At 40.5% G+C, this 14,472-nt stretch overlaps 1 protein-coding gene across 1 annotated transcript in view; it reads right to left on the bottom strand.

Annotated features, from left to right (window-relative positions):
• Positions 1-14,472, bottom strand: part of sort1a (sortilin 1a) — an 85,925-nt gene that overhangs the window by 59,122 nt on the left and 12,331 nt on the right. Inside the window, exons 2-6 of the mRNA XM_068057294.1 lie at positions 11,216-11,275; positions 7,046-7,119; positions 5,492-5,594; positions 3,832-3,996; positions 634-707 (exon numbers count right to left, since the gene is read on the bottom strand). Coding sequence (XP_067913395.1) covers positions 634-707; positions 3,832-3,996; positions 5,492-5,594; positions 7,046-7,119; positions 11,216-11,275 — 476 coding nt within the window. The remainder of the gene's footprint in view (positions 1-633; positions 708-3,831; positions 3,997-5,491; positions 5,595-7,045; positions 7,120-11,215; positions 11,276-14,472) is intronic.

Genomic DNA, 14,472 nt, shown 5'->3' with positions numbered 1-14,472 from the left:
CTGCAGCAAGACCTGGATTGTGCATCAGCGCCACAACACAGCGCTAGAAAAATTCCATCAGCAGTGCCTCCGCCGCATCCTCCGAATTCAATGAAGCCAGATCCACATGCATTCAGGCAAAACACTTGCAAAATCAACTCAGATGGACTGGCCACTGCACCTGCATGCCTGAAAATCATCTCCCCTGCCAGGTCCTGCTCTCAACTCTCAAATAGACAACGTTCCGGGAGGACAAAGAAAACGCTTCAAAGACACAAACTCTCCTTGAAGTGCGGCTGCATTGATCATAACAACCAGGAGGAGCTTGCTCCAACCACGAAGAATGGCAACAACTTGTTCACTAAGCTGCATCACCTTTCAAGTCTCAATGCCTTAATGATGAGGCAAAGTGTCAGCAGAGAAGGAAAGAAAAGGAAGCAAATCCTGCACTCCATATCCCACTACTTCTTGGAATGCCCTGCCCCATTTGCCCAAAAATCTGCAGGTCAAAAATCAGCCTGCTCACTCACATGAAGACCCACGGCAGAAACTCAAACCCTCACGTCATCCACATAACAGCCGACGGATTACTGCATATTTTAATAAAACAATATATTCGGTCTCCTCAGTTCCTATAAGTTAAGCTTTACTTACCACTTAACAAGACAGACAAAGTCATGAATATTATTCCATCGTTCACCAAAATTGGAGGAAAACCACAAAACATTCTGGAAGATTTCAAATAAAAAGTGTCAGACAAAAAAAGAAAATCTTGGAATTGCATAAATCATTAAATGTGCATTACATGCAAAAATGTTTTCACTTACACAATGAATAAACTTAGCAAACTACTTACATACAAATTCTACTGATATCTCGATTTTCTAATTTCTCTCTCATGCCTAAATGCGGTATCACATTGCTGCTAGTGGGAGTTTGCTGTGTACAGATTAGCGGCCACGTTTCCTACATTAGAACAGTGAGAATCTAACCATCTCCCCTTGACATTCAACGGCATTACCATTGCTGAATCCCCCACTTTCAACATCCAACGGGTTACCATTGACAAGAAAATGATTGGAGTAGCCATATAAATTCCGTGGCTACAAGAGCAGGTCAGAGGCTAGGAATCCTGTGGTGGGTAACTCACCTCCTGACACCCCAAAGTCTGTCCACCATCTGCAAGTCAGGAGTGTGATGGAATACTCTCCACTTGCCTGGATGGGTGCAGCTCCAACAACACTCAAGAAGCTCAACACCATCCAGGACCAAGCAGCCCACTTGATTGGCACCCCATCCACCAACATTCACTCCCTCCAAAACCGACACACAGTGGCAGCAGTGTGTACCGTCTACTGCAGCAACACACCAAGGCTCCTTCGATAGCACCTTACAAAAGCGAGACCTCGACCATCTAGAAGGACAAGGGCATACGAATACCACCACTTGCAAGTTCCCCTCCAAGCCCCACACCATCCCAACTTGGAATTATATCACCATTCCTTCACTGTCGCTGGGTCAAAATCCTGGAACTCCTTTCCGGACAGCATTGTGAGTGCACCTATCCCACATGGACTGCAGCAGTTCAAGAAGGCAGCTCACCACCACCTTCTCGAGGGCAATTCGGGATGGGAAATAAATGCGACACCCACATACCATGAACAAATAACCAAAAAAAGTGACTACACTTCAAAAGTGCATCCCAGCTGTAAGGTATTTTGGGATGTCAGGTAGTTATGAACAACACTATATAATGCAAGTCTTCCTTCTGACATGCAGTACTTTGCTCGTTACTATATTGAATTTCATCTGCACTGTTCACTATTAGCAGAGATATTTTGTCCAATTCTACTTAATTCATTGTGTCGTTCCCAAGCTGCCTCCTCAGATTCAGCTGTATGGAGTAGTTTGAGCTTTTGAATCCAATTCAATGTAAACTAGAGACCAGGAAGGGTCCCAATACTGATCCCTAGGAACCTCCTCAACACTTCTCCTTACAAGTATCCTTCTGCCAGTTTCTTATGCATGCTTATCACTTTAAACTCAACTAGTAGCCTCTCATTTCAGCCTCAGTCCAAACCTCTCTCAGAAATAAAAAAGCTACACCATGTTGTAATGTCACTTGCTCAAAAAAAAAATCTTCCCCCTTTTTTAATCCATTTGCTCCTTAGTTACTGGATTACCACCATACAGCCAATTGTCAAGCTTACTGATTTATTATTTTACCCAATATTGCTGCAAAACTGATTAGTTCCCCAAGTTGGTTTAAAATTAGCACAATGACCATTCTCCAATTTACTGAGACTTGCCAGAGTTTATTCATTTCCTCAAATGACCATCAATGCATCAAAAATAAAACTAATATACCAGCAAATTTGAGAACATGGTCACTTGTACGTGTGAAAGACATATTTCACAACATTAATGTTTGGCTCCTGTTTGATATTAGAACAGTAACACATTTTCACACCATAAAGAAACCAAACCACTGTTTAAGTTTGGTCATATCTACACTCTGTGTGGCATTTCTACAGTTGGAAGTAGGATAACATGACTGCACGCAAAAATACATGCTAGACATCTCTAACCACAGAGATGTCTGAATGTCTACAGCATTGTTTGCATTTTGCAAACACAGTCAGCAATGGTGCTCCTAGAAATGTTAAGTGGCAAGAAAGTAGGTAGAAACTAAAGCATTCAGAAGCATTATATTTAAGCATCATTTGTTTGAGTTTTCTGTAGCAATTTATATTATATTTATTTATCGTCTATAGTAATTAACAATGTATTACATACAAGTGAATTGTGAAAGCTTGTATAGTCAAACAAATATTACTACATCTGCATAAAACTTCACAAATACCAAAAGCCATCTACTTCTAGAAAATGAGAAAGGATTACTTATATTGAACTGGATTTTAACATAGGCAAATGGCAATTCGCCTAGCCCGGGGATCTGCCCCGTATTTTACAGATCCCCGGGCTTGAATTTTCCTGGGGCGGGACTTCCACCCACTTGAGGGAGGAGGTCCCGCCTCAGTGAGCTGCCGGCCAATCAGCGGCAGCCACTGCTGGGACTGCAGCCTAGCAGACGCCATGGATCCTAGAAAATGGCTACGTTGTGCATGCCTCACCAGGGGGATCAGTCATGCCCTGGTGAGGCTAGGGTGGTCATTTTTGGGGGAGGGGGGGGGAAAAAAAGAGGTGTCTTGGGTCCCGGGGGTGGGTTAGGAGGCAGGAGCGGCCCTCAATCAGGCACTCTGTGCCCGATTGCCATGACCACCCCCACCCCCCCACCCGGGACGCGGAAAGGCTGGCAGCTATCGCTGGGCGGCCTTTCACATCCCCAGCACACCCACCTTGCCATGGGTAAAATACCCGTGGAGGCGGGCGAGGACCCTTAAGTGGCCACTTAGGGTCTTGATTGGCATCAGGCGGGCAGGCTGTTTCCCACCCGCCCCCCCACCCCCGGCCTGACCTCCATAAACTTGTCCAGAGGTGGAATCGGGGCGGGTAGGCCTCCCGGAGCCTGCCGCTCAATTTTACGCAACCCCCACACCACCATCCAACCCGCTGGGGCAGCGTAAAATTCCAGCCATTGTGCCCAAGGCAGCTATAGTGATTATACATTTTACTTCACAGAATAAAGTATTACTGTAAAGAGAGTAAATACCAAATGTATTTCCATTATCACAAACTTTCTCGTGTTCAAACTCCAGTTATCCCACACCCAAGTAAACTGAAAGCAACAACTTTCTCAACTCAGAATTTCAACATTATTTTCCATCTCCTGAATAATCAAAACTCACTGTAGTTAATGGATACAATCATTTACTTCTTAGATGCACTTACATCTATGCTTAGTGCTAGTAGATGATCTGAATATTTGGAATGGTAAAAGATCTGCAACAGTGGGTGAAAAGGAAGATTTATGGGAACAAAGTTCTTGCCAAAATCACTTGACCTGAAGATTCTTCCTCCACTGCTCTTTCCAGACACATCAGCTGTAAGAATCACCTGAAGGAGAGAGAAAGGAAAACAATTGTATTATGGAATATACATGAATTTTATTTTTTTTTAAATCAGCTAAACTGCAATTTCTCCCTAATTACATTGAAGATTTAACTAATGTTATATATTTATAATGGAGAACAACTTCCTGAAGTGGCTCTGCTATGCTCACTGCAGCCATTTATACTGAAGGGAGGAGTTTCACAGTAAAACAGATTTTTCAAGTGTTAGTGGCCCTTTTCTGGGACTGCTTTCTAATGGCTATGGTGGACCCATATTGGCCCACGAAAGCAAAATTTCTCCTCTGCTGTCCCATCCAGTATAGATTATAACCACTTCTACTGCTCAGGCCATTGGTAGAGGTTTAAAAAAATTGCAAGCCTGCCATTGCCTTCAACACTAGCTTACTGTGCAGTTATGCTACCAGGCAACACCATCATCACACTCATGAGCCAAAACTACCTTGGGTAATAAAACTGTCTGCTTCATATAATTAGCCACTGGTAGCAGCAAGTCAGCAAAGTAAGTGCATTATATATTATTTCAGTGTTCACACTTAGCTTTGCTGATCTCATGCTCATATGATCAATTTGTAGTTTGATTATTAGTTACAGTTGCCTACTTTAATCCCTTTGACAATTCAGTACCCTGTGCCTCATTGACCTATATAAACACCTTACCACCTATCCAATCTACAAAATGTAACAAATTTTATTTATCCTCTTTTTAACTGTGAGCAAGTTCTATATCAACTGAATTATTCCTATTGACAAGAAAAAGCCAACTGAAACCCAACTCATTGCAACATTTAGAGTTAATCTCAGACACAAAAGTGTGCTAAAACAGAAAATAATATTGCTGGATAAGAACAGCAACAGATTGGGAGTAGGCAGACTTGAAAAGTGTGGGTGCAAGCCAATTCCTACCGTTCCACTTCAGTATTCTGAAGCATACAGAATGTTTAACATATGGATGCCATGGTAGCAAAATTGCAGAATCATTCTGGATAGATGAGTTATGAGTCGAATGTTATTCGGCTTCTATATTTATATACCATTCTACAAGTTTGTTTCTGCTCTGTGCAATTGTGCTTTTTTTTTTTTTAAAAGCATGTTCTTAGGTCTTCCTAGATCAATGGTCAATAGGACAGCTAACCTATGCATGACCCCATGCCCCTGCCAAACATTGTTCTGAACCTCGCTGCTGGGAAAGGTAAAGAACAGTCCAAGAGGATTCGCCCTCCGATGTTCTGTCTCTGCAGGGAACTTAGGAGCACTCTGCTACCCACACAAAATGGACAAAATTTTTAATTTGATACAAAACAAAACCATGGTTGTGAAACCAAATCTTAATGTTGCAATATAGATCCAACAACCATCCAGTTGGAGAAAAAAGTTTTAAAGCAAAATAGCAATGGATAGTGCACTGCAATACACCACGTTGGCAAGTTAGAATCTTGGACAGTCTAAATCAGTCTATCATACAACATAAAGGGATCTACCTTTCCAGAATTTTCAGGGCCAATAGCAATTCCAAATTCAGTACGGATGAAAGTATTGTTGATGAGCTTTGTAATATCAGAGAAGGTCTTTCCATAATTATCACTGAAAGAAAATTATCAATTAAAACAATGCAGCAAGCAACCTCCTGAATAAGTAAACAAAGTTTGAAAATGCAAAACTCCATTAGTACTTGTAGGGCATATTAAAATACAGTGTCCTAAAATAATAAAATGTAGTTTTACAAAGATTTTCAGCATGGCAAATTCCCAACCTCAGCCAGGCTATTTCTTCGGAGAGCAAAGAAAGAGTAGGCATTTCTCCACTAGACGAGGAAACAATTAAATTAAATCAAACCATATTAATCTGCACAATTTCTAGCAGCAGTTAAAGAGGAGCAATGATGAGGCCTGTGAATAGTTAGCCAGAAAAGGTCAAAAGTTTATTCCTGCTTGAGAACTGCATTAACAGGTAATGCACGTTTCAAGTTGTAACTGAAGCAAGACATAATTAGATCATAACAATATAAAAGCAAAATACTGCGGATGCTGGAAATCTGAAATAAAAACAAGAAATGCTGGAACCACTCAGCAGGTCTGGCAGCATCTGTGAAGAGAAGCAGAGTTAACGTTTCGGGTCAGTGACCCTTCTTCAGAACCCTTGCCTCGGCAAGACGTTGAGCTCTTCTTCCAGTTCCGAAGAAGGGTCACTGACCCGAAACGTTAACTCTGCTTCTCTTTTCACAGATGCTGCCAAACCTGCTGAGTGGTTCCAGCATTTCTTGTTTTTATTATTTATAATTAGATCATAATCTATTATGGTTATTTGCCATATACCATGTTACCATTACCTTCCTACCCAGTTTTAAAAACTTTTCAAAATTACCAAGAATTTAGACAATTCTGCCTCATTATACTCCAAGCAAAGACCAATGAAATTATTCCCAACAATATGTGGCCCATTTCACGACCCTGCAGCAATTTACAAGGGTAACTGCAGCATACAACTTCACATCCAAGGTAATACAGAATAAATCCGAACATTCTTCCTGGAAGTCTAGCTTCCACTACAAGCACAAAAGCTTTATTATAATCTAAATGAAGCTTTTGTTAATCCATTAACAGCATGGTCACAATAGCATATAAGAAGCAAACCAAACTATTTAGTTGCTTCTACTACAAGTCAGCATGTGGTCAGAGATTGTTAAATTACTACATTTGAGTGGATAAAGAGTGAGAAAGAGCAGAGCAATCAAAGCTCCTTTTCAGATGGATACCGTAACCTTCTCAGAAATATTTAGACATTTTTAGCACTTATAGCAGCTACAACATAACTGCAAAAAGTAGATATACTCGGCTATTGCTTACAATAAAAATAAAAAACAGCAAGCTATAATGCTTGTCCTTGTTGCAGAGCTGTCCATTAAAATTACTGAACTGGGTTACTCATTAGGGCAATTTATTTTCCCTCTTAAAATTCAAAGAAGAACTGCAAAAGTTGTTTCATATTTTTCTGTCAAAAAGATATGATTGAAAGCTGAAGTCTACATGTATTACCTTCTGTATAACCGTGACTGTCCAAAGCTAATTCCCAAGAATGGCAGCTGAAAGGTTGTTAAGGCCAGGAGTACCTGTGAATGAAAACACAACGAAACACAATTAAATTTAATCTACTGTGTTGATATTTTTCCCCAAATCCAGAGTTCTTTACAATAGAGTACTTCCACATTGCTGATGTACAGCAATTTCAATCCATCCAATGGCTCATTAGAACAGCTAGCTGCTAATTTACAGGATCTGTGACAATCTGCAGTACTTTAGGTATGCTATAAATAGGTGTCAAAATTAAAATAGAAACGAGCAACCAATTAGGTCTCCATCTCACATACCCACATTGGTTGGTCTATAAAACAAACTCCACAAACGTTTTGCATGTTGAAGCAGTTTTGAAAGCTTGATCACAAAACAAATCACACTTCTGCCTTCTGCTAAACTCAGTCCTACATACCAATCCACAAATCTCAAAACAGTTTCAAAAAAGCTGACAGCTCCCTAAATTCTAACAAAAATAAATCATACAACTGAAAAGCAGCCCTGCGGCACAGTGGCGCAGTGGTTAGCACCGCAGCCTCACAGCTCTAGCGACCCTGGTTCAATTCTGGGTACTGTCTGCGTGGAGTTTGCAAGTTCTCTCTGTGTCCGCGTGGGTTTTCTCCGGGTGCTCCGGTTTCTTCCCAGTCAAAAGACTTGCAGGTTGGTAGGTAAATTGGCCATTATAAATTGTGCCTAGTATAGGTAGGTGGTAGGGAAACATAGGGACAGGTGGGGATGTGGTAGGAATATGGGATTAGTGTAGGATTAGTATAAGTGGGTTGTTGATGGTCGGCACAGACTCGGTGGGCCGAAGGGCCTGTTTCAGTGCTGTATCTCTAAATAAAAAAAATAAAAAAATAACTAAGGTTCGTGGCTAAAGCCATTGCTTTAGCATAACCGAATAAGATAACTTTCTTTGACATACTAACTGCCCATGAAGAACAAATATGAACTTCATTAGCAGTCTGTGTTTTCAAAACCAAAGCTAAAAAGGAATAACCTTTCAAAAACAAATTCAGATAAGAAACCTCTATGAACAAATACATGGTAATGAAAGGGAAGGACAGAAGTCTGAGTGATCAGAAAGTGAGCCCATCCATTTGTACTATTTTAGTGATCTGTTCACATTTAATGAAGTGTCCAGATGATCCAAACTGCACAGGAAAGGGGCTGAACTGTGACCCTCTTTAAAAGAAAGGCTGAGGAATGGGCAGGGAGATCACTCTTTTAATTATAGTTTAAAGGACAACCATTCGCCTGTCATCTCAAAGTGCAACTCAGCACCTGAGTAACCCCACATGGAGTTATTTGCTCGATAGTGAGACAGCCACGCAGTGACCACCTTCCAGAGAACTAGCTCCAAGTATATGCACTGTCATAGTGGCAAACACAGCTTGGTGAATGCGATTACAAACAGAACTTGGCTCACTCACAACAAAAGTGTTCTTGGCTTGAAAAGTTGCGAACTATCATATTAATTTTGGCATATGGGACACACATTTCTTTGAAAATCTATAAGTACCTGAAGCTGTCACTGTAACATGCAACTTCAATTTGTCATAATAGCTGGTATTTTAGAGAGTACATCATTGGGAAACTGCATAATTTGGCCACCCACAGGGTTCACAGAAATCATAAAATAAGGATGTTCATAAAAGTGAACGCAAAAATTATATTTGTAATTGTATTTATTGAATTCTATTGTATATTTTGCTGTCTTCATTGGTTGAGTCTCTCTAAAAAGCATGGTCTTGGATTCAATGTTTTTGCCCAGAGTTCAGACAATGAGCTGTAGCTGAAGTGCGTGGTCAGAACAGTGAACCTAATTTCCCAGGATGCGCCAGTGCTGTACTCAGCTAAAAGAGATTGTTCAACCTCAAATTTGTACTGAACATTTGATTTTGAGAATCAGATAGGCTGAAGGAATGAGGGAATTCTTCCTGTGATTACACATCTGTAGCAGTTTCTATTGTGTTCAATAAAATGTAAAATGTATTAAACTTTGGGGGCTTGGAAAGAACAGGTGTGCAGGCAGGGGTAGAGTGTGTTGTGTCTTTCCCCCAGCCCACATGTGTACTGGAGTAGGAGGGTAAACAGCATTTAGTCCGGTATTCAAAGCTTTCGATTCATTGGAGCTGTATGACTACAGATAGTATCTTGATGAACTATTGTTTACAAAAAAAATTCCATCAAATGATTGCAAACCAGACAACACAGTAACTATGAAAACACATTGGGGAAAGTTTCAAAAAATTCTTTATATTAACTTCAAACACCGTCCAAAGTGTTATAGAACAGCAAATGAATTCAGTACATGACACTATGTGCAGTGCAGGGATTCCTCAAAATGTGTTTGTCTGATAATAATCATTCCCCTTGCTAAAACAAAGTATACAATTACAGTACCCAAACTCTGTTCAAACACAACTGCTGTCGTCAGACAGAGAACCATACATTTCCTATGCCTAAAGCAGGGACAGTAAGCAGGGTTGCTCACTACTCCCCTGCTGTGAAACCAGGATGTGGGAGCATAAAGAGGTAGAGTGGGAGCAGAACATTTTACGACTATATTACTCTGTGGTTAAAATATGCTAGTATTCTTGTTCAAGTTGAAAATAATTAGGTGAGCTATCTGCCCACGGAACTCTGAGGAGCGAGCAGGCTATAAAGTAACCTGGGACTAATCTTCACTGAAGTCCTCCTTGATAAATGCTACTCTGGTATACATCAGTAGTTCCAATACCTGCAACAAAATGACACTACTGAACATTAACCACACAGTACTGCAGACCTGACAAATGGAGGAACACAGCAATTCAAAAGTTACACTCTTCTCCCCACATGTCTACTCTAGCCTGTGTACATGGAGTGGGGGTGGGGTGGGGGCAAGAACCTATAATTTAAAAAGGTGACATAAGCTATTTTGGAATACCCATGAAATAGCTTAGCACAAAACTACCTCATGCTGATGTCTAATGAGTGCTAATGAGTATGGAGGTCAACATTCTTCAAAATAAGCAATGTAGTGATAGCATAAAGACCTGGAGCAAGGCAAAAGCAAATAGAATACAGTTTCCACAAGCATACATTCCCTCATCATTTCTTCACTACCTGAACATACTCAATTTAATTTCTAAACAGATACAGGATTAACAAAATTCTACACGCATTCAAAATAGCTCCAGTTGCGATACAAAGCCAGTAAAAAAAAAATGTACAGAAGCCTTATATAAATCAAATTAAAGGGAGCAAGGATCCAAATCATGATTCAAATGATTACACATCAAGTACTAAACTGTGAGAGTCTCCCTAACCCATCAACTGAAAATATTTTTGGAATTTTGAAGAGTCAATATTCCTATTCTGCAATGCCCTATTTTCAAACCTGAAATGTATGCTGCCAATTAACATTAGTAAGTTTCCCAATACTTTTACAAAACTATTTTATTCTGCCTCGAATTTTCTTCACTCTTGTACTAAAGATGCTGTCCTATACCAAAGCCTTTCCTTATGAACCAGCAACCCTTCAATACCTCATGGTCATGTATGGGCTTAGGCAACAAAGTGTTTGCAGCTTATTAGTGGAAGGCATCACAACAAGCCTGATCCTGTCTTCAATTAAGTGCGCACAGATGCATATACACACTTACCAGCAAGATAGCTGAACTGTAAATCAGGAGGAGGAATTTTGACTATTTTTATGTGAGCTATGTAATGTGTTTATCATGCAAGTCATCAAGGAGCTCCAAACAGTAACAATTAAAGGAATCCACAAATGTAACCTACTCATTGATGGCACAGCTTCTAGGAATGTTTGTCCGTTAACATTAATGCACACTTTAGGAAGATAGAAAGAGTAGGCCTTTTAACCCCTCCAGCCCGTACTGCCATCCAACGAGATCATGGTTGATCTGCAACCCAACTCCATATACCTGCCTTTTCCCATATCCCTTAATACCTTTGGGACAAAAATCTATCAATCTCAGATTTGAAATTAACAATTGGCCTAGGATCAATTGCTGTCTGCAGAACAGAGTTCCAAACTTCGACCCTTTGTGTCCTAAGACACAGAACTTTTTTTTTAAATTTAGAAAATTCAACTGTAGGAAAATAAAAAGTTCATCTAATACTTACACCAGTTCCATCTCCAACCCATGCCAACGTTACAGATCCACTCAAATCCACAAATTCATACTGAAGGAAAAAAAATTAGAAAACATAATTAGGCATTTTTTATTGTAAGGACATATGCAACTACAAAAGCAGTGACACTTGAAAGTCTTAACTGATTATGGTAGCTCAGGGGGCTTATGAATTTAGGCAATAATTTTTAACTTGTGCTGTAGGCATTTTCTTGCAATTAATGTATTAATGCGCTAACTTATGCGACTGTGTTTCACATCAACACATTTTCAAAGTGATTTTGCAACTCCAATGCCATACCCTCTGTTCATACCAACCAAACTCTACCTCTCCTCCACTACCAACACGGGGACTACTGTTTTACTCACAAAATAATACATTGAATCAGATTATGGACCAAAGCTCTCTGAAGTTTATCAGCATAATTGAAACCATTGTGTTTTAGCTTTTGCCATGCCTACTGCCTCTGCTTAGTGATTTGCAACCAGAGCACTGCGCTTGATCCGAGCTAAACTTCCCACCCCACATGTGGCTCATCAATATGAGCACTTTTGTCCACTTCCAAAACACAATTCATGTCTCTACTTCATCCCATCATTGCTGAAATGCCTATCCCAGCTTTCCATCTTTACCATTCAAACTTAATTCCACAACTCTGGTCCAAGGGCGGCACAGTGGCGCAGTGGTTAGCACTGCAGCCTCACTGCTCCAGCGACCCGGGTTCAATTCTGGGTACTGCCTGTGTCTGCGTGGGTTTCCTCCGGGTGCTCCAGTTTCCTCCCACATGCCAAAGACTTGCTGGTTGATAGGTTAATTGGCCATTATAAATTGCCCCTAGTATAGGTAGGTGGTAGGGAAATATAGGGACAGGTGGGGATGTGGTAGGGATATGGGATTAGTGTAGGATTAGTATAAATGGGCGGTTGATGGTCGGCACAGACTCGGTGGGCCGAAGGGCCTGTTTCAGTGCTGTATCTCTTAAAAAAAAGTTCTCTCCTGCACGCTTAACATTCCAATTTTCACCATGTTTCAGTAGTGAAAGAATAAATGCACTGACTCATTCTGTTGCCCAATTAGGAGTACCAACCCTTCCAGATTATTTCAGGAGACTCTCAGAATTGAGGGTTGCTCTCCCGGACACTGCTGCTTGCAATCCAGGAGGAAAATACAATGCATTGACAGAACTTTGCAACTGTGTGCCTCAGCACCATCATACTTAGCAGTTTTCAGAGAGCCTGCCTGTAATTTTGTTACTATTTCCTTGCACCTTTTCTGGTCTAAAACCTTGCTGTGCCATATAGAATAGACCAAGACTTGCCAATGGCTGCTGAGGTCTACATGAATGGTCAGGTGACGATGAACCCACCCCCTCTTGACCAAGAATCTGCCAGTCCTCCACCCACTGTCAACATAGTTGACATTGAGAACATGCAGATCACAACTGCAAATTATTCTCCCATCACTGTGAGTTGCAGAACATTAAAGCAATAGTATCTACATCAGCATGCAATCCCTTTAATTCTTTTCCACCTACTTCTGATTTTCATCCTTAACCCGCTTATCTCAAAAGCAATGATTCATACTGGGACACCAAAAGGATGCAAAAACATTTCTGTTCAACTGGGGGATCTATTTTTTTTTTTAAATCTTGTATACTATACCATAATTATTGAGCTTCATTTGAACAGTGGAACAGGGAAAAAAAAACAATGGGGTTCTCCATTGTCCTCAATTTCCATCCTACCAGCCTCCATATTCAATGGTTCAGCTTCCATTTACCACCTCCAGCTTGATGCCACCAAACACATCTTCCTGTCCTCTGTCAGCATTCTGAAAGGACTGTTCCCTTAGAGACACCTTAGTCCACTCCTCAATAACCCTCAACACCCCATCCTTTTCTAATGCAAAGGGAAGAGATGCAACACCTGCCTTTTATCTCCTCCCTTCCCAACATGCAAGGTCTCCTTCCAGGTGAAACAGTGATTTACTTATACTTCTCTCAATTTAGTAAACTGAATTCCCTCATGTGTTTTCCTCTACACTGTGGAGGCCAAATGCAGACTGGATGACCGCTTTGCGGAACACCTCCATTCAGTCCACAAGCGTGACCCTGATCCGGTCACCAGTCATTTTAATTCCCTGCCCCACTCTGACCTCTCGTTGGCCTCCTTCAGTGTTCCAATGAAGCTTAACATAAGCTCAAAGATCACCTCATCTTCCACCCTATCACAGGCCTTTCCACGTATTCTTTCCCCATCTCTGTACTTGCTTAGAACCTGTTACATCTCTAACTTCTTTCAGTTCTGACAAAAGGTCTTTGACCTGAAACATTAATTGCTACTCTCGCCACAGATGCTACCTGACCCAAGTGAGCATTTTTAGCAATTTCTGCTTTTACTTTAGATTCCCAGCACTCGCAGTATTTTGCTTTTGTATTATCTAAATACAACATCGGCAAACAGCTGGCAAGTGTCATGTTTGTTGAAGTGGTGCTCTACTGTTGAAATAGATTTTGTAAAAGTCAAATAGCTACAATTCAGTAAATGCCCATATTAATGGTTATATTATTTCAAGCAATCAAATGTTTGATAATGCTTGGGCTGTGTCACCAGCTCAAAGTACAATCGCTCCAATTTTAAAGTTTAAGCTAGATTTATGTTGACAGCACTGACTGGACTTTCTTTTAGCAGTCAAGTTAAACACAAAAATAAAAAACGGGAAGCATCCAAAACAAAAGAGAAAATCTTTTTCACTTGTCTCGTTCTGCATTGACTAATCATTAGTTTTGTAAATGCTAAAAAAGGGAATGCACAAGCTGTTTTTCTTTAAAGGCAAAGCCAATGAATACATCTTCTAGTTGAAGATAAATGACGACATTGGTTGCTACTAATGCACTGAATTCAAACAGTTAATTCTGATTTTACGATACCTTTAGGTTAACCCCTACAGGCAGCTTGAAGACCTATTTTAGTTAATGCATATTAGTTAAAGCGACACTGAAATGAACTGCAGCATTTCCAAAAGCAAAATACTACAGATTCTGAAAATCTGAAATATGTTACGGCACAACCGCTCAAGACAAAGCCCCCAGTCAAAATATATGATTCTGATTGCGGTGGGAGCAACGCACTGTCAAATCAGTCCCGTCACCCCACAGGTCACATAACATATCTTTAAGCTCTCCAAATCAAAGAAAGCAACAGCCAAATTGAACAATCTTGTAACCTGCAAATGAGGCAAACCAAACC

Source organism: Heterodontus francisci, chromosome 25, assembly GCF_036365525.1.
Source record: "Heterodontus francisci isolate sHetFra1 chromosome 25, sHetFra1.hap1, whole genome shotgun sequence".
NCBI classification, from domain to species: Eukaryota; Metazoa; Chordata; class Chondrichthyes; order Heterodontiformes; family Heterodontidae; genus Heterodontus; species Heterodontus francisci.
This window is presented reverse-complemented; position numbering and strand designations above follow the sequence as displayed.